Genomic DNA, 21,999 nt, shown 5'->3' on the forward strand with positions numbered 1-21,999 from the left:
AGATTTCACATTCTGCATTTTTAGATTTTCCTGAACAGTCAGACTTCTGTGTGAGGAGCAGTAGACGGGGACTGAACAGCTTCTGTCTCCCTTCACTCCGCACTTGCCCTTCATTTTGCAACAGCCTACACCTAGTCTCTCTGATTAACCTCTATAAGCATTTAAGTTTGAGGCCCTTATGCTGTTGCATTTTAGATAACTGCTTTTCTGACTTAAGGAGTATAGAGGAAGAGAGCAAGGAGGTATGCAAGATGTGAATGAAAAGTTTTTTTTTTCCTTTTGCACTAGCCATTTACTAGATCCTGGAGGTAAAATAGATATTTTAACTAAACTAAAATTACTTTCCTTTTCTTGCTATAATAAAAACAGTGGGTTTAATTCAAACACTCATGATTTTAGAATACAAAAAAACAAGACATAGAACTCATCCTGAAGAAATTGATTCTGATAAGAATGATGCAGACAAGATGAGATTGGTGATCTGTGCATTGGCACTGGTGGCATGGAAGTGGTACAAAAATAATACAGGAGGGGGATGATTAATTCTATCAGAGGGAAGGCATCTTGTTGTCAAAGTATGATTTTAAAGGTTTATAAATTGAAGTGAGAATGCGCAAAGCCTAGAAACATGTGGATTGGTGTGTAACTGTAATTAATTTGAATTTCAAATGGAGAAATACTGAAAAAATTAGAAACGGACAAATAGACCAGGACAAAAGAAGGTCAAGTGTGTTGTCTGCACAATGAATAAAATTCAAATAGCTGCTGCTTACTGAAGAATTTTACTGTAGTACTTTCTGTACATTATTGGGTAGTTGTCAAAACTATAGAAAAAGAAAGTGGCATTGTCTCGATTTTACAGGTAAAGAAAATGAGATTCAAAAAATAAGAAAAAGTGACTGATAGCACCACAAGAGCTTAAGACTTCAGCATAGAGATTGGGCAAAAGCAAGCTACAGGGTGAAGGAATGGATTACTTAAGAACTGGGAGCCTAGGGTACACATAAACCCTGTGTAAAAGACAAATTTCTCTTTAGGTTTATTTCAAACAACTCTGTTGCAAATGCCAAAAGAGTTTTAACCCTTATCGAGTGGAAGCAATCCAGTGCCAGGTAAGCAAACTGTGTATTTCCATTGTGTCCATAATGTTTTCATTATTAAACATGAAGCTTCTGTGGCAAAATATTAGGATTTGCTAGATGTGGATATTTGTGTAGGAGTGTTCGGTTTGCTGTATGCCGGGGACCAGCCCCGGCTGATCCAGGGTATTCGAAGGAGAGACGGCATAGGCGAAGATCAGGAAACAATTGCTTAATTAAACGTTAATTAAGGATATAAAGAGTAATAGAATGAGGATAGCTCAGTGAGGAAATTTCAGTGAAGAAAAGAGGCTGAAATAAGGATAGCTCAGTGAGGAAATTCAGTGGAGAAAAGAGGCTGAATAATTCAGCCAGAAGGTAAGAGAAAGAATGACATGGTGAGACCAAGTTTCGGTGAACAAGGCCCGCACTTTATTTTCCAAAGTAGTTTTTATACCTTAAGTTATGAATAGAGGATAATGGGGGAAGGGGTAGAGTCATGCAGCAAGCCAGGCTTTCTTCCTGCAAACTTATCATATGCAAAAGCTTAGGTGATTTGCATCATCTTCTGGCCGGTAACATTTTAAGACCCTTTCTTCAGAAAACTTATTTTTCTCTAAAGGTGATTGGTCAGGAGCCACCCTCCAAAAGCATTAGATAAAGTTGCATTCCTACAGAGCAAAGGTGTGGTGGGCTATAACAAGAAAAAGAATTAACTCAAGGGTCCCAGGTTACAAACATTAAAGCTACTACTTACACCAATTATATTAATCAATACACTGCCAGGGACACAGCAGGTAAAGGATATGGAAACTTAGCAGCAAACATTGGCCCAACAAGTGAAAATCCCTTCACCAATACAATTTCTAATCAATCTTTTAACTACTCAAAAGAATCTGTGTTTAGACAGTTTAGAACATCTCCTGCCTCTCACAGTTGGGAGGCTCTGAACAATCACATGTGGCCGGAAAAACCTATTCAGGCAGGCTAGAGGATTTCCAAAGGAGTTTGTAGGTTAAACACTGTCACACCCAGGAATTATTAACTGGAACTGTAAGCTAACTTTTTTCAGAGAGAGGTAGTGGGGGATAGCCCCCCGTAAAGTCAGAGGTGTAGGTGGAAGCACAAAGCAGAAAGTAGGCAGACTCTGGTTTTGGGGGTAGATGCTCGAGAATTTCCAGGGAGACTCCTGAGGCTTGATCCCGCCTTTGCGTATGCCAAGCCTCCTTCCTCATGACCTTTGCCAGGGACGGAGCTCGCTCCCCGCAGCTGTATGTTTGAATTTTTGTAATATTTTAGAAAATAAAGCATAAATTCTACTCTTTGGGGGGGAAGGAGGAGATTTAAGTTGCCTAATGTGGTTTTTTACATATGTGGTATGTGTGTTTTTCCTCAAACATCTTGTGAATAGTTCGCATGTAACTTAATAGGTAACCTTTACTAAGCTCTTGGTAGTGGTGGTCATATCTGACTCTTTGCAACCCCATGGACTGTAGCCCACCAGGCTCCTCTGTCCATGGGATTTACCAGGCAAGAATACTGGAGTGGGTTGCCGTTTTCTCCTCCATATTAAGCTATGTGCCAAACTTGGAGCCATGTGCTTTTCATTATCTCCTGTAACCTGACCTTTGAAGTAGGTGTTATTCCCATGATACAGAACAAAAAGCTAAAGTTCAGTAAGAAAGTAAGTTGCCCAAAGTTAGACAAATACTAAATATTAGAGCTGTAATCAGATTCCATGGTGTCTCCAAAGTCTAGGGTGTCACAGAATTCGATGAGCTCTTAAACAGCTTGCAGGAGATAACTCTTTAAGCTTTTCAGAAAAGTGTGACATCATTGATTTTCATAGTAAGAATTTTTACCTAAATCTTTCACTTAAAAATATTTTTATACTACTTAGAAGTAATTTTAAAAATTAGTCTAATATTTTTAAACTATTGTCTTTAGTTTTTCTAGTCTGACGTTCTCAGTCAATTTACTATAATTACTTTGGATTTAAATATATCTTCTTACTATTATAGACTTCCCTGGTGGCTCAGATGGTAAAGTGTTTGCCTACAATGGGGAAGACCCAGGTTCAATCCCTGGGTTGGGAATATCCCTTGGAGAAGGAAATGGCAACCCACTGCAGTATTCTTGCCTGGAAAATCCCATGGATGGAAGAGCCTGGTAGACTACAGTCCATGGGGTTGCAAAGAGTCGGACATGACTAAGCAACTTCACTTTCTTTCTTACTATTATACTTCTTTTACTTACTGTGTTCGCTTGAGTGTTTTTTTTTTTTTTTTTAATCACTCTCCCTTATCTTGGCAGTTATTCATTCTTTAGTGTTCTTCAAGGTTCATATTACAGCATGCTTAAGCAATTTATGTAGATGTTGATCTTACCATTCCTTGACAACGCAGTGACCTTAGAACACAAAGTCGCTCAGTCATGTCCAACTCTGCGATCCCGTAGACTGTAGCCTACCAGGCTCCTCAGTCCATGGAATTTTCCAGGCAAGAGTACTGGAGTGGGTTGCCATTTCCTTCTCCAGGGGATCTTCCCAACCCAGGGATCGAACCCGGGTCTCCTGCACTGCAGGCAGATGCTTTACTGTCTGAGCCACCAGGGAAGCCCAATCCCTTATCACTTCATCCTAACTTCTTTGCTGTTATTGTTGTATATTATTTTTAAACTTCAAAAGACATTAATTTTGTAGTCTAGTTAGTTTTAACTGCATATTTACTGTTTCTGCTGCTTTTAGATCCTTTTTGTATCTGGGACCACTTTCTTTTTACCTGAATACCTAATTTTAATATTCCCTATAATGCACGTCTGAAGGTGACACCTTTTGTTTTGTCTGGATAGCTTTTTTTAAAGGTTATTTTTGCTGAGTGTAAAGTTTTTAGGTTGGTAGTAGTTTCTTTCTGCCCCTTAAGGATCTGACGTTCATTGTTTCTGTCAAGTGGCTGTTGGTCTCATGCAGCTCCTTTGAAGTAATAGCTCATTTTTTTCACCTTAAGTCTGTTTGCTTTTAAGATATTTCTCTCTGCTTTAATTTTTAGAAGTTTTATAATTCTATGCCTAATTGTGGTTTCTTTGTATTTACCTGCTTACAATTTTGCAGTTCTGTAACTTGGAGACTTCTATCATGTTTGGAAAATTATCCGTCATTGTAACTTAAAATATTACTTCTACCTCCATTCTCTTTTCTTCTAATTATTTATGTTAGAACTGTCACCGTATCCCTTAAATCTTTTATGCTTTTTTTCTGTGTTTACTATGCTTTTGTCTCTCCTTGCTGCAGTTTGGATATCATCTACTAAACCATCTTTCGTTTCTCTCGTTTTCCCTTCTGCTTTTCCAGTGCAACTACCTATTTAGTTATAGATTCCCCTTACTTCATTTTCCAGTACTAGAATTTTTATGTCTTTATAAGTGTCCATTTCTCAGCTGGAAATACCAGCCTAATTTCTTTGAGCATATTAAGCATCATTTTCTTAAAATCTGTACCAGAAAACCCCCATTAGCTTAATCACAGAAGATTGTAAGGAATCCACAGAAGGAATGTAAACCTCTTCACATTCCTTGGTTTTCAAGGAATTGTTGTTCTGTCTCCTTAGATACTTGGTTACTTTTGAGTGCTATATATTGTATGTGAAAAATTATAGTGATAATTTGAGGCCAGAATAGTATCTTTTCACAGAAGACTTGTTTGCTTATGTTAGGCAGATGAAGATACTAGCAATTTCTGAATACTATTTGCCAGTTATAATTGAGCTGTTTTGAAGTTAGGCTTCAGCATCTGTGAAGGCTGATGAATTTTTGTTTCATTCTTACTCTAGGGTGTAGCCTTTCAGGGTCCCAGCACAAAACCTGAATTGTTAACTGGTGCTCTCCCATTTTGACATATTTAAGATTCCTCAGCCTCATCAGCTTGTGAAGCTCATTTTCAGCTTCCTGTTGTCTTAAAAATTTACCTGTTACAGAATTGCCTTTGAAGAGAAACTAGTCCCAAATATCAGGCTCATCTCTGTTTCTCGGTTTCCTTCTCTGGGATACTTTGGTAATTCTCCAGTGCCTTCAAGTAGTTCTTGTTTTTAATTAGTATCTTTGCTCAGCTTGTCTAGTTGTCCTAAGAAGACTTAGTCAGAACTACCTAACCTACCATTACCGAAACTAGAAACCTACCTTTAGAGTAAATCGTGATTTTTTTTAAATTACAATTTTTTTTTCATTGAGCTTTTTATTCTTTATAAAGGTGATGTGAGTACTAAATGGACTTATATATAAAGTGCTTAGAGCAGTACATAGAGTAGACACTATGTGAGTATGTTACTGTTAGAATTTTCTTAAGGATGCATACTCGTCAGCCGGAGGGTGGAAGATATCCAACATTTGATAAACCATATGAGACTCATTTGGAAAATAAAAATGCCTGTTTTCACAATATAAAAGGTAAAGCTTGACTTATTCTTTTTGGCTATGGACATATGCAGAAAATATAGCAGTGATCATAAATTTTCACAGATTAACAGGATTGGGAAGGTGGACCAGGGCAGTATACCAGTCTCCTTGGGGTGTGATTTTTTTTTTTTTTTTTATATCAGAAGATAGAATGGGATAATGGTTAAAAACACTTCAAATTCCAGCAAAGATTAGCCATGTCTGAAAAGAAAACATTTAGCTTCCTCTAGAACAGGGGTCCCCAACCTTCAGGACCTCATGCCTGATGATATGAGGTGGAGCCAATATAATAATAATAATAATAATAATAGAAATAAAGTGTACAATAAATGTACTTGAATCATCCCCAACCCACCACCCACCCCCAGTCCATGAAAAAATTGTCTAAGAAACTGGTCCCTTGTACCAAAAAGGTTGAGCTGCTGCCTAGAACATCCCTCCCTCCAGTCTTAACCAAAAATACTCCAGATATTCTGAAATGTCTGCTAGTAGGTAAAATACTACCAGTTGAGAAACACTGCAGTTCAGGTAATCAAATCACTTAATACTCACTACTCCTCACTCCCACATGGCTACAAATGTGAAAACCTACATAATGAAAAGACTCTACACAATTTTAACTTGTATAACTTCTCTTATATCTTCTGGATTGGCTCAGCAATCTTTTCTTAAAGGTCATCTTTGGCCATTCATCTGGGAAAAAAGTGCATGACACTTTATGGGCAGTGAGTGGTTTTGTAAAACTTAGTCTTGGACTTCTCATGGGATTCAAAGGATAAAGATAGCAGGGATGAGTGGTAGGGAGGAATATTTTCATTTGAAGAACTAAACTTGATCATTTAGTGCCCAAACTGTTGCTTCTTTTCTAAAGACCTGTTCAAAGTCTCGTTGTTCCTGCCCTCAAAAGAAAAGACACATCAATCTAAGGAGGCCCCATCGGCAGGAACTGTGTGGCCGCTGCAAAGACAAGAGATTCTCCTGTGGCAGTATTTACAGCTTTAAATACATCATGTGACAGGCAGTGTGCTTTGTTCAGGAGACCTGAACTCTTCTTGTGATTTACTGTATAGTTCCTTTCTTTCAACTTGACCCTGACCTGGTATTGGAAGATGGATTATGCTTTTGTACTTTTTGTAGTTTGTGTGACAGTTGTCGATGTGAATAGAATTAAATAAATGCATGTAAAATAGACTGTGAAGGGACATTAATTGGTGAAAGTCACTCAGTCATGTCTGACTCTTTGCGACCCCACGAATTATACAGTACATGGAATTCTCCAGGCCAGAATATTGGAGTGGGTAGCCTTTCCCTTCTCCAGGGGGTCTTCCCAAGCCAGGGATAGAACCCAGGTCTCCCACATTGCAGGTAGATTCTTTACCAGCTGAGCCACAAGGGAAGCCCAAGAATACTGAAGTGAGTAGCCTATCCCTTCTCCAGAGGATATTCTAACCCAGGAATCGAACTGGGGTCTGCTGCATTGCATGCAGATTCTTTACCAACTGAGCTATCAGGGAAGCCCCATTAATTGATGATCCTCGGGTAAAAACATCAATAAAGCATTGGGAAATGGTAGACTCTATCGCTAATACAAATGGAACAATGAAAGGGAATAAGAGTCATTTGACAAACTTTTGTAAACTGGGTGTTCTAAGTGTCAGGAATATAGAGACAATCAAGGGGGTTCTTGCCTTCAAATATATGTAATCATTATATCAAATGCTTAAATAGCACTTAGTATATGCTAGGCATTGTTGTAACTCATCACAGCAGTTGTATTGCACTTATTTTTAATAGATGAGGAGAAGGAGCCACAGGAAGGTCATAAAGTCAGAATTTAAATCTGGGTAGACCAGTACATTCTCTACAGCTTTAGCTACTAGTGATATGTTTATATTTTCAGATTTAGATGTGTTAAGTGCAGCGAAGGAAATGGAGCTGTAGTAGTGACTCCTTTAGAAAGGGTGGTTGAAAAGAAGTGACATGAGAACTGAGATCTGTAGGATGAGGGAGAGCTGGGAGAAAAGATGATTTGGGTTCCACAAAAACAAGAAGAGCAAAAGCCCTGGGGGTGGAGCATGTACTTGGCTTGTCTCAGGAACGAGAGTCCCTGAGGCTAATATCAGACAAATGCTGGAGAAGGCAGGCTCAGGTCAAGCATATGGCAGCCCATAAAAGTATTTAAAGAAGGCACTAACATCAGATTCTTACTGTAAAAATTGTACTGCTATGAGAGAAGATCAGGTAGAGTGGAAGGAGGAAGACCAGTTAGGAGGTTAACAAACATACAAGCAAAATGATGGCTTGGAAAAGAGTGGGTGACCATGGAGATGGAAAGAAATACATCAATTATAGATAATGTTTGAAAGTGGAATGTACAGGATTAGAAGTGGGAGATGGTGAAATGATGACTTTATATTTGAGTTTTTGGTTGAATGGAACTGAGAGGTATGACAGGAACATATTCTGGAGTCAAATTACCTAGCTTCAAATCACTGGTGATACTTAGGAGATGTACAGTTGTGGGTAAGTTACTTTCTCTCTCTTAATTACTCCTCTGTAAAATGGGCACAATACTAGTAACTATCTCTTGTGGATGGTGATGGGAGGATTAAAGCAGCTGATACGTGTTAAGCACTTAGGTTATTACGTGTAACAGGTACACAGTAAACTTAGCAGTCCTTTTTTGGTGGGACTGTGTAGTGAAAAGGGAAAAGGCTTTTGTTTTAATAGTAACTTTGAAATATTTGAGACTCCTTCCAAATGGAGTTGTCATGTAGGCTATTGCTTATATGAATCTGGAATTTAGGAGAGGAGGTTGGAGCCAGAGAGAGATTTGGAGATTAAAAAATATATAGTTCTTAAAGCTGTAGCCCTAGATGGAGAGTACACACAGACGCCTGGGGCACACCAATACTTGGAACAATAATTCTAAAACTTTAACGTACCACGAGTTACCTGGTGATCTTGTTTTTTTGTTTTGTTTAATAAAATCAATTAATTTGATTTCAACCATTATTAAAAATTCTTTATGCTGTGATCCCTATCGTAAGTTGACTTGTTTTTAGCTTAACTTATCTTTTCCCTCTTCTGTGTTAGATTTTTAAAAATCATTATATTTATTGGCTATGCTAGGTCTTCATTGCTATGAGGGCTTTTCTCTATTGTGGTGAGTGGGGGCTACTCTCTAGTGGTGGTACATGAACTTCTTGTTGCGGTGGCTTCTCTTGTTGCGGAGCACAGGCTCTAGGGTGCATGGGCCTTCAGTGGTTGCTGCACTTGGGCTCAGTAGTTGTGGCTCCCAGGCCCTAGAGCACAGCCTCAATAGTTGTGGCACACAGGTTTAGTTGCTTACTCCGAGGCCTGTGGGATCTTCCTGGATCAGGGATCGAACCATGTCTCCTTCATTGGTAGGTGGATTCTTTCCCACCAAGCCAGTAGGGAAGCCCTACTATATATTCAAGATTTTAATTTAGAACTTTTATGGTCATTATTATGGCTCTGCCAGGACCTATGATGGGTTTTTCCCAAAGACACTGATTTTCAGCTTGGATCCACATTGCCTTGTTTTTTAATTTATTTTTATTGTTTATTTTTTTGTGATTTCATTTTGTATTGGAATATAGTCGATTTACAGTATTGTATTCATTTCAGAGATACAGCACAGTGATTCAGTTATACTTGTACATGTTTCTATTCTGTTTTAGATTCTTTTCCCTTTTAGGATCTTATGGAATATTGAGTAGAGTTCCCTGTGCTATACAGTAGATTCTTGTTGATTATCTATTTTATGTATAGTAGTGTATATATGTGGAGAAGGCAATGGAAACCGACTCCAATACTCTTGCCTGGAAAATCCCATGGATGGAGGAGCCTGGTAGGCTGCAGTCCATGGGGTTGCTAGGAGTTGGACACGACTGAGCGACTTCACTTTCACTTTTCACTTTCATGCGTTGGAGAAAGAAATGGCAACCTACTCCAGTGTTCTTGCCTGGAGAATCCCAGGGATGGGGGAGCCTGGTGGGCTACCATCTGTGGGGTCGCACAGAGTCGGACACGACTGAAGCGACTTAGCAGCAGCAGCAGCAGTGTGTATATGTTGATCCTATCAGTCCTACTTTAGTCGTTCAGTCATGTCTGACTCTTTGCAACCCCCATGGACTGCAGCATGCTAGCCTTCCCTGTCCATCAGCAAACTGCCTTAGGTTGCTCAAATTCATGTCCATTGAGTTGGTGATGCCATCCAACCATCTCGTCCTCTCTTGTCCCCTTCTCCTCCTGCCTTCAGTCTTTCCCAGCATCAGGGTCTTTTCCAGTGAGTCAGTTTTTCTCATCAGGTGGCCAAAGCGTTAGCGCTTCAGCTTCAGCATCAGTCCTTCCAATGAATATTCAGGACTGATTTCCTTTAGGATGGACTGGTTGGATCTCCTTGCAGTCTAGCGGACTTTCAGGAGTCTTCTCCAACACCACAGTTCAAAAGCATCAATTCTTTAGTGCTCAGCTTTCTTTATAGACCAACTTTCACATCCATACATGACTACTGGAAAAATCATAGCTTTGACTGTACAGATCTTTGTCGGCAAAGTGATGTCTCTGCTTTTTAATATGCTGTCTAGTTTGTCATAGCTTTTATTCCAGGAGCAAGCATCTTTTAATTTCATGGCCGCAGTCACTATCTGCAGTGATTATGGCTGCTGCTAAGTTGCTTCAGTCCTGTCCAATTCTGTGTGACCCTGTCCCTGGGATTCTTCAGGCAAGAACACTGGACTGGGTTGCCATTTCCTTCTCCAATGCATGAAAGTGAAAAGTGAAAGTGAAGTCACTCAGTCGTGTCCGACTCTTAGCTACCTCATGGACTGCAGCCTGCCAGGCTCCTCCATCCATAGGATTTTCCAGGCAAGAGTACTGGAGTGGGGTGCCATTGCTTTCTCTGCAGTGATTATGGAGCCCAAGAAAATAAAGTCTGTCACTGTTTCCATTGTTTCCCCATCTATCTGCCATGAAGTGATTGTTAAGTTAAATTGTCAAGCTCTCTTTGCTGTATTCCCCAGTTGGCACTCTGCTCATGCTCAGTTTTCCAGATCTCTGCTCATGCTCAGTTTTCCAGATTGAGCATTAGCTAGCTCTGCTTTTAATTGGTTGATAGCACTTTTGGTTTCCCTTCTTCACCAAGTCAGTCTCCTGTAATCTTTTCTTTAGAATACTTTTGTTATAACTGTATGTATGGATGTGTGTGTATATGTCCCATTATTTCTGTAATTACCTCCTTCATCTGCTTGATCTCCTCCCACTAGAACACAGGCAAAAGTCACCTCTAACAAGAAATCAGCACAAACCACTCAATCAATCTTTCCCTCCAAGGGCAAAAACCAAATGGAAGAAAGAAACAACCCTAAAGTGTGGGAAAAGACCTCAAGTGGAGCATGTTAGAAAAAAATGATGAAAAGACAGAGAAATACAGCACAAATGAAAGAATAAGGTAGAAACACACAAGACCAAATAAACGAAGATGAAATAAGCAATCTACTTGAAAGAGAATTCAGAATAATGATAGTAAAGATGCTTCAAAGACTTGAAAATACAATAGAGAAAATGCAAGAAACATTTAACACAGTTAATAGAATCACCAAGGACATACAAGAAATAAAGAATAAGCAAACACAGATGAATAGCACAATTACTGAAATTAAGAAATACTCTAGAAGGAATCAATAGCAGAATAACTGAGGCAGAGGAATGGATAAGTGAGCTAGAGGATGGAATGGTGCAAATAACTGCTGAAGAGCAGAACAAAGGAAAAAGAATGAAAAGAATTGAGGATAGCCTCAGAGACCTTTAGAACAATATTAAATGCATCAACATTCAAGTTATAGGGATCCCAGAGGAAGGAAAAACAAAGTCACTGAGAAAATTTTTGAAGAAAATAAGTTGAAAACTTCCCCTACATGGGAAAGGAAACAGTTAATCAAGTCCAAGAAATACAGAGTCCCTTACAGGATAAACACAAGGAGAAATACATCAAGACACATATTCATCAAGCTAACAGAGATTAAGCACAAAAAAAGAATATTAAAAGAAGCAAGGGAAAAGCAACAGGAAACATACAAGGGAAAGCCCATACAGTTAACAGTGAATCTTTGAGCAAAAACTTTACAGGCCAGAAGGGAATGGCAGGATATATTTAAAATACTGAAAGAGAAAACTCTACAACCAAGATTACCATACCTGGCAAAGATCTCAATCAGAATTGATAGAGAAGTCAAAGTTTTACAGACAAGCAGAAGTTAAGAGAATTTAGCACCACCAAACCAGCCTTGCAACAAATACTAAAGGGACTTATATAGCCAGTAAACACAAGAGAAAGGAAAGACCTACAAATATAAACCCAAAACAATCAAGAAAATACCAATAGAAACGTGTATCAATAATTACCTTAAATGTAAACAAATTAAATGCACCAACCAAAAGATAAAGGATGACTGAACGAATTCAAAAGCAAGACCCATATATATGCTGCCTACAAGAGACCCACTTCAGACCTAGAGACACATACAGACTAGAAGGAAAAGGATGGAAAAAGATATTCCTTGCAAATGGAAACTAAAAGAAAGCCAGAGTGGCAATCCTTATTTCAGACAAAATAGAGTTTAAAGAATATTATAAGAGACCAGGAGGGACACTACATAATGATCAAGGGGTCAATCCAAGAAGAAGACGTAACAGTTGTAAATATTTATGCACCCAACGTTGGAGCACCTCAATACATAAGGCAAACACTGACAGGCATAAGAGGGGAAATTGACAGAAACACAATAATAGTAAGGGTCTTTAACACCCCATTTATACCAGTGACAGATCATCAAAACAGAGAATCAATAAGGAAACACAAACCTAAAATGAAACATTAGATCAAATGGATCTAATTGATATCTTCAGGACTTTCCATCCAAATGCAGAAAATACATTTTTTTCTAAAGTGCACATGAAACACTTTTCAGGATAGACCACATCTTGGGCCACAAACCAAGCCTCAGTAAATTTAAGAAAACTGAAATCATATCAAGTATCTTCTCTGACCACAACACTATGAGACTAGATACCAACTACAGGAAAAAAACTGCAAAAAAAAAAAACAACACGCAAACTCATGGAGATTAAATAGTACGTTACTAAATAACAAAGAAGTTATTAAAGAATAAGAAAGGAAATCAAAAGATTCCTAGAAACAAATGAAAATGAAAACACAGCAACCCAAAACCTATGGGATTCAGCAAAAGCGGTTCTAAGAGGGAAGTTTATAGCAATACAATCATACCTCAAGAAGCAAGAAAAGCACTGAACAGACAACCTAACTCTATATCTAAAGCAGCTGGAAAAAGAAGAACAAAAAAACCCCCAAAGTCAGCAGAAGGAAAGAAATCATAAAGATCAGAGCAGAAATAATGAAAAGGAAATGAAAGAAACAATAGCAAAGATTAATAAAACTAAAACTTTGTTTTTTGAGAAGATAAACAAAATTGACAAACCACTAGCCAGACTCATCAAGAAAAGGAGAAAGAACAAATCAACAAAATTAGAAATGAAAAATAAATTGCAACAGACAACACAGAAATACAAAGGATCGTAAGAGAATATTATGAGCAACTATATGCTAATAAAATGGACAACCTAGAGGAAACAGACAGATTCTTAGAAAAGTTCAACCTCCCAAGACTGAACCAGTAAGAAATAGAAATTATGAACAACTCAATTACAAACACTAAAATTGAAACTGTGATCAAAAATCTCCCCAAAAACAAAAGCCCAGGGTCAGATGGCTTCACAGGAATTATATCAAACATTTAGAGAGGAGCTAATGCCTATTTTTCTGAAACTATTCCATAAAGTTGCAGAGAAAGGAACACTTCCAAACTCATTCTATGAGGCCACAATCACCCTGATACCAAAACCTGGCAAAGACAACACATAAAAAGAAAATTATATACCAATATCACTGATGAACATAGATGAAAAAATCCTCAACAAAATTCTAGCAAACAATTCAACAACACGTTAAAAAGCTCATACACAATGATCAAGTTGGGTTTATTCCAGGGATGCAAGGATTCTTTAATATATGCAAATCAATCAATGTGATACACCATATCAACAAATTGAAACATAAAAGCCATATGATCATCTCAGTAGATGCAGAAAAAGCCTTTTGACAAATTCAGCACACATTTATGATGAAAATGCTTCAAAAAATGGGCATAGAAGGAACCTACTTCAACATAGTAAAGGCCATATATGATAAGCCCATGGCAAACATTATTCACAATGGTGAAAAACTAAAAACATTCCCTCTAAAATCAGGAAAAGACAAGGGTGTCCACTCTCACCACTGTTATTCAGCATATTTCTGGAAGTCCTAGCTACAGCAATTAGAGAAGAAAAAGAAATAAAAGGAATCCAGATCGGAAAAGAAGTTAAACTCACTGTTTGCAGATGACATGATACTATACCTAGAAAACCTTTCAAAAGAAGCTATCAGAAAATTACTAGAGCTAGTCAGTGAATTCAGCAAAGTCATGGGATACAAAGTCAATACACAGAAATCACTTGCATTTCCTATAGTCAGATCAGTTGCTGAGTTGTGTCTGACTCTTTGCATCCCCACAGACTGCAGCATGCCAGACTTCCTTGTCCATCACCAGCACTTGGAGCTTGCTCAAACTCAAGTCGGTGATGCCATACAACCATCTCATCCTCTGTCATTCCTATATACTAACAATGAAAAATCAGAGAAATTAAGGAATCAGTCCCAGTCACCACTGCATCAAAAAAGAATAAAATATCTAGGAATAAACCTACCTAATGAGACAAAATACTGTATATGGAAAATTATAAGACACTGATGAAAGAAATCAAAGACAGTGTAAACAGGTGGAGAGCTATTTCATGTTCCTGTGTAGAAAGAATCAATATTGGGAAAATGACTATTCTACCAAAGGCAATCTACAGATTCATGCAATGCCTATCAAACTACCAATCTTTTGCAGAACTAGAACAAAAAATTTCACAATTCATATGGAAACACAAAAGACTCCAAATAGTCAAAGCAGTCTTGAGAAAGAAGAATGGAGCTGGAGGAATCAACCTTCCTGATTTCAGATTATACTACAAAGCTACAGTCATCAAGACAGTATGCTACTAGCACAGAAACAGAATAAAGACCAGTGGAACAAAATAGAAAACCAAGAGAGAAAACCACACACTTATGGGTACTGTTTTTGACAAAGGAGGCAAGAATATACAATGGGGCAAAGATAGACTCTTCGATAAGAGGTGTTGGGAAAACTGGACAGCTACATGGAAAAGAATGGAATTAGAACACTTTCTAACACCGTACACAGACATAAACTCAAAATGGATTAAAGACCTAAATGTAAGACCAGAAACTATAAAACTCTTAGAGGAAAGCATAGGCAGAACACTTGAACTTAAAAGCTTTTGCACAGCAAAGGAAACTACAAACAAGGTGAAAAGACAGCCCTCAGAATGGGAGAAAATAATAGCAAATGAAACTGACACTTTCCAAAATATACAAGCAGCTCATACAACTCAATACCAGAAAAAAGCCCAATCAAAAAATGGGGAAGTGACCTAAAAAGGCATTTCTCCAGACATACAGATGGCTAACAAGCACATGAAGAGATGCTCAACATCACTCATTATTAGAGAAATGCAAATCAAATCTATAATGAGATACCATCTCACACCAGTGAGAATGGCCATTATTAAAAAGTACAAACAATAAATGCTGGAGAGGGTGTGGAGAAAACAGAACCCTCTTGCATTGCTGGTAGGAATGTAAACTTATACAGCCACTATGGAAGATGGTATGGAGGTTCCTTAAAAAGTTAGGAATAAAACCACCATATGACCCAGCAATCCCACTCCTAGGCATATACCCTGAGAAAATAAAAATTGAAACAGACACATGTACCCCAATTTCGACTGCAGCACTATTTACAATAGTTAGAACATGGAAGCAACCTAGATGTCCATTGACAAATGAATGGATAAAGAAGCTGTGGTATGTATATACAATGGAATACTACTTAGCAGTCAAAGGGAATGCATTTGAGTCAGTTTTAATGAGGTGGAGAACCTAGAGCCTATTATACAGAGTGAAGTAAGTCAGAAAGAGAGAAATATAAATATCACATGCTAATGTACGCATATGGAATCTAAAAAGATGGTAATGATGAATTAATTTTCAGGGCAGCAATGGAGAAACAGACATAGAGAACAGACCTATGAACACGGGGATGGGAGAAGGGAGAGGGTGAGATGTATGGAGAGAGTAACATGGAAATGTACAACACCATATGTAAAATAGATAGCCAATAGGGATTTGCTGAATGACTCAGGAAACTCAAACAGGGGCTCTGTGACAATCCAGAAGGGTAGAATGTGGAGGGAGTTATGAGGGACGTTCGGGACAGAGGGGACATGGGTGTACCTATGGCTGATTCTTGTTAACGTATTGCAGAAAACCACAAAATGCTGGAAGCCGTCCCAAGATGGCAGAGGAATAGCACTTACTGACATAAATCACAGCAAGATCCTCTATGACCCACCTCCCAGAATAATGGAAATAAAAGCAAAAATAAACAAATGGGACCTAATTAAACTTAAAAGCTTTTGCACAACAAAGGAAACTATACTCAAGGTGAAAAGACAGCCTTCAGAATGGGAGAAAATAATAGCAAATGAAATAACTGACAATTTCCAAAATATACAAGCAGCTCAATACCAGAAAAATAAACGACCCAATCAAAAAATGGGCCAAAGACCTAAATAGACAGTTCTCCAAAGAAGTCATATAGATGGCTAGCAAACACATGAAAAGATGCTCAGTATCACTCATTATCAGAGAAATGCAAATCAAAACCACAACGAGGTACCATCTCACACAGGTCAGAATCGCTATCAAAAAGTTTACAAATAATAAATGCTGGAGAGGGTGTGGAGAAAGGAAACCCTCTTACACCATTGGTGGAAAAGCAAACTAGTGCAGCCACTATGGAGAACAGTGTGGAGATTCCTTAAAAAACTGGAAATAGAACTGCCATACAACCCAGCAGTCCCACTTCTGGGCATACACACCGAGGAAACCAGAATTGAGAGAGACACGTGTACCCCAATGTTCATTGCAGCACTGTTTACAATAGCTAGGACATGGAAGCAACCTAGATGTCCATCAGCAGATGAATGGATAAGAATGCTGTGGTACATACAATGGAATATTACTCAACTATTAAAAAGAGCACATTTGAATCAGTTCTAATGAGGTGGTTGAAACTGGAGCCTATTATACATAGTGAAGTAAGTCAGAAAGAAAAACAGCAATACAGTATATTAACGCATATATATATGGAATTTAGAAAGATGGTAATGATGAACCTATGTGCAAGACAGCAAAAGAGACACAGATGTAAAGAACAGACTTTCGGGCTCTGAGAGAAGCCGAGGGTGGGATGATTTGAGAGAATAGAATTGAAACATGTATATTACCATATGTGAAATAGATGACCAGTCCAAGTTCGATGCATGAAACAGGACACTCAAAGCCAGTGCACTGGGATGACCCAGAGGGATGGGATGAGGAGGGAGGTGGGAGAGGGGGTTTGGGATGGGGAGGTACACATGTACATCCATGGCTGATTCATGTCAATGTATGGCAAAAACCACCACAATAATATAAAGTAATTAGCCTCCAATTAATAAAAGAATTGATAAGCTGGACTTCATTAAAATTAAAAACTTCTGTGACAATATCAAGAGAATGGGAAGGCAAGCCACAGACTGGGAAAAATATTTCAAAAGATGATAACATCTGATAACTGTTATCCAAAATATACAAAGTGAAAGTGAAGTCGCTCAGTAGTGTCCAACCCTCAGTGACCCCACGGACTGCAACCTTCCAGGCTCCTCCGGTTCATGGGATTTTCCGGGCGAGAGTACTGGAGTGGGGTGCCATTGCCTTCTCCAAAGAACTCTTAAAACTCAGCAACATGAAAACAATCTGATTAAAAAATAGGCAAAGACCTGAGCATAGACCTCACCAAATAAGATATATGGATGGCAAGTAAGCTATGAAAGGATGTTGAACATCACACATCATTAGAAAACTGTAAATTAAAAAGATTCCACTATACATCTATGAGAGGCTTCCCTGGTGGCTCAGTGGTAAAGAATGTTCCTGCCAATGTAGGAGACATGGGTTTGATCTCTGGATTGGGAAGATCCCTTGGAGAAGGAAATGGCAACTCATGCCAGTATTCTTGCCTAGGAAATCCCATGGACAGAGGATCCTGGCAGGTTATAGTCCATGGGGTCACAAACAAGTCAGACATGACTTGGTAACTAAACAACACACCCTTATGAGAATGGCCAAGATCCAGAACACTGACAACACCAAATACCCTAAGGATGTGGAGCAAAAGGATTTTCATTCACTGCTCTTAGAAATTGCAAAATTGTGCAGCCACATTGGAAGACAGTTTGACAGCTTCTTACAGAACTAAACATACTCTTACCATATGATACAGCAGTTGCACTCCTTGATATTTACCCAAATAAACTGAAAGCTTGCGTTCACATGAAAACCTATACACGTATGTTTATAGTGACTTTACTCATAATTAACAAAATTTGGAAGGCACCAAATTATCTTTTGGTACATGAATAGATAAATGAACTATGATACTTGAGACAATAAAATACTATTCAGAACTAAAAAGCTTTGAGCTATTAAACCATGAGAAGACATGAAGGAAAGTTTACATACCTTATGATTCCAAGTATATGATGTTCTGTAAAGGCAAAACTATGGAGATAGTAAAAAAGAAAAATCAGTGGTGTCCAGGGGCTTAAGAGAGAGGGAAGGATGAATCAGCAGAGCGCAGAGGATATTTAGGGCAGTAAAATTATTCTGTACATCACTGTGATGGCAAATGCATGTTAAAATACATTTGTCAAAACCCATAAAACACCAGGAGTGAACCTCAGCATAAATGATGGACTTTGGGTGCTAAAATATGTCATCATAAGTTTACTGATGGTAACAAATGCACTCTGATGGGGGATGTCAGTATTGGGCAGATTGTAAGGTGTTGGGGGAAGGGGCTATATGGGAATTCTCTGTACTTCTGGCTCATTTTTACTGTAAACATAAAACTATTCTAAGAAATAAATTTTATTAACAAAAATTCAAATAAAAACACAAAATTCTGTAAAGCAATTATCCTTAAAAAAAAAGACTGCATAGCAACTAGGATAAAAAGTAAAAAAAAAAAATTAAAGGGGGGAAAAAAAAACAACTTATGGTTACCAAAGGGGAAAGGTTGGGGGAGGGGAGGGATAAATTAAGAGTTTAGGATTAACACTGATTCATTATATTCTTTGCAGCCAAAGATGGAGAAGCTCTATACAGTCAGTAAAAAAAAGACTGGGAGCTGGCTGTGGCTCATATCATGAACTCCTTATTTTGAAATTCAGACTTAAATTGAAGAAAGTAGGGAAAACCACTAGACCATTCAGGTATGACTTAAATCAAATCCCTTATGATTATATAGTTGAAGTGACAAATAGATTCAAGGGATTAGATCTCATAGATGCCTGAAGAACTATGGATGGAGATTTGTGACATTGCACAGGAGCCAGCAATCCAGACCAGCCCCAAGAAAAAGAAATGCAAAAAGGCAAAATGGTTGTCTGAGGAGGCCTGACAAAAAGCTGAGAATAGAGAAAAAGGAGAAAAGGAAACATACACCCATCTGAATGCAGAGTTCCAAAGAATAGCCAGGAGAGATAAGAAAACCTTCCTCAGTGATCAGTGCAAAGAAATAGAGGAAAACAAGAGAATGGGAAAGATTAGAGATCTCTTCAAGAAAATTAGAGATACCAAGGGAACGTTTTATGCAAAGACTGATACAATAAAGGACAGAAATGGTATGGACCGAACAGAAGCAGAAGATATGAAAAAGATGTGTTGAGAACACACAAAAGAACTATACAAAAAAGATCTTCATGACCAAGATAACCATAATGATGTGATCACTCACCTAGAGCCAGACATCCTGGAATGCAAAGTCAAATAGGCCTTAGGATCCATCGCTACCGACAAAGCTAGTGGAGGTGATGGAATTCCAGTTGAGCTATTTCAAATCCTAAAAGATGATGCTGTGAAAGTGCTGCACTCAGTATGCCAGCAAATTTGGAAAACTCAGCAGTGACCACAGGACTGGAAAAGGTCAGTTTTCATTCCAATCCCAAAGGCAATGCATAAGAATGTTCCAACTGTCACACAGTTGCACTCTTCTAACATGCTAGCAAAGTAATGCTCAAAATTCTCCAAGCAAGGCTTCAACAGTATGTGAACCAAGAGCTTCCAGACGTTCAAGCTGAATTTAGAAAAGGCAGAAGAACCAGAGATCAAATTGCCAACATCCATTGGATCATCGAAAAAGCAAGAGAGTTCAAGAAAAACATCTACTTCTGCTTTATTGACTACTCCAAAGCCTTTGATTGTGTGGATCACAACAAACTATGGAAAATTCTGAGAGAGATGGCAATACCAGACCACCTGACCTGCCTCCTCAGAAATCTGTATGCAGGTTTCAAGAAGCAGCAGTTAGAACCAGACATGGAACAACAGAATGGTTCCAGATTGGGAAAGGATTATGTCAAGGCTGTATATTGTCACCCTGCTTATTTAACTTCTATGCAGTGTACATCAAGTGAGATGCCAGGCTGGATGAAACACAGGCTGGAATCAAGATTGCTGAGAGAAGTACCAATAACTTCAGATATGCAGATGACACCACCTTATGGCAGAATGAGAAGAACTAAAGATCCTCTTGAAAGAGGAGTGTGAAAAAGTTGGCTTAAAACTCAAAATTCAGAAAACTAAGATCATGGCATCCAGTCCCATCACTTCATGGCAAATAGATGGGGAAACAGTGAGAGACTTTATTTTCTTGGGCTCCAAAATCACTGCAGATGTTGACTACAGCCATGAAATTAAAAGATGCTCCTTGGAAGAGAAGCTGTGACCATCCTAGACAGCATATTAAAAAGCACGCACATTGTTTTGTCCACAAAAGTCCATCTAGTCAAACCTATGTTTCCGGTAGTCATGTTTGGATGTGAAAGTTGGACTATAAAGAAAGCTGAGCACTGAAGAATTGATGTTTTTGAATTGTTAGAGAAGACTCTTGAGAGTCCCTTGGACTGCAAGGAGATCCAACCAGTCCATCCTAAAGGCAGTCAGTCCTGAATATTCATTGGAAGGACTGCTGCTGAAACTGAAACTCCAATGCTTTGGCCACCTGATGCGAAGAGCTGACTCAATTGGAAAGACTTTGATGCTGGGAAAGATTGAAGGTGGGAGGAGAAGGGGATGACAGAGGATGAGATGGTTGGATGGCATCACCGACTCAATGGACATGAGTTTGGGTAAACTCCTGGAGTTGATGATGGACAGGGTGACCTGGCATGCTGTAGTCCATGGGGTTGCAAAGAATTGGACACGACTGAGCAACTGAACTGAACAGTTGATTAACAATGTTGTATTACTTTCAGGTGTCTAGCAAAGTGATTCAGTTATACATGGGTCTGTAGCTATTTTTTTTTTCAGAATCTTTTCCCTTATACATTTTTAGAGAATATGGAGCAGAGTTTTCTGTGCTATATAGTAGATCTTTTTTGGTTATCTATTTTAAATATCTTAGTATATATATGTCAATCCCAAACTCTCAATTTGTCTCTTCTCTCCACTTTTCCCCTTTGGTAATCATCAGTTCATTTTCTGAGTTGTTTCTGTTTTGTAGTAAGCTTATTTGTATCTTTTTCTTTTAGATTCCTCTTACAAGTGAAATTGTATTTCACTTATGGTATTTGTCTTTCTCTGTCTGACTGACGTAATACTATAATCTCCAGGTCCATCCCTGTTGCGCTAATGGTATTTCATTCTTTTTAATTGCTGAGTAGTATTCCATTGCATATATATCCCATCTTCTTTATCCATTCTTCTGTCCATGGGTGATTAGGTTGCTTCTGTCTCCTGGCTGTTGTTAACAATGTGGCAGAACAATAGGATGCATGTATTTTTTGAAACCATGGATTCCTCCAGATACATGCCCAGGAGTGTGATTGCTGAAGCATATGGTAGCTCTGTTTTTAGTTTTTGAAGGAGCCTCCATACTGTTCTCCATAGTAGCTGCACCAATTTACATTCCCACCAACAGTGTAGGAGGGTTCCCTTTCTCCACACCCTCTCCTGCACTTATTTGTAGACTTTTAAAAACATTTATATTTATTTAACTTTTGGCTGTACTGGGTCTTCATTGCTGAGTGCAAGCTTTCTCTAGTTTCAGTGAGCAGAGGCTACTCTTGTTGCAGTCCTTGGGCTTCTTATTGTGGG

General features: G+C 38.5%; 1 protein-coding gene across 45 annotated transcripts in view; it reads left to right on the forward strand.

Annotated features, from left to right (window-relative positions):
* The window catches only part of ZAR1L (zygote arrest 1 like), a 104,877-nt gene that overhangs the window by 4,065 nt on the left and 78,813 nt on the right, over positions 1-21,999 (forward strand). For 42 of the 45 annotated variants that reach the window (XM_086329467.1, XM_086329489.1, XM_086329491.1 and 39 more), the window contains exon 3: positions 1,038-1,112. In XM_086329467.1, the coding sequence (XP_086185593.1) occupies positions 1,038-1,112 (75 nt within the window). Of the gene's footprint in view, positions 1-1,037; positions 1,113-6,399; positions 6,716-10,819; positions 12,756-21,999 lie in introns of those variants that run through there. The other 3 variants (XM_086329505.1, XM_086329506.1, XM_086329504.1) reach the window with 3 other exon arrangements.

This window comes from Bos grunniens, chromosome 12 (genome assembly GCF_055505025.1).
Source record: "Bos grunniens cultivar Pamir isolate PY7600 chromosome 12, Bosgru_T2T1.0, whole genome shotgun sequence".
Lineage (NCBI taxonomy): Eukaryota > Metazoa > Chordata > Mammalia > Artiodactyla > Bovidae > Bos > Bos grunniens.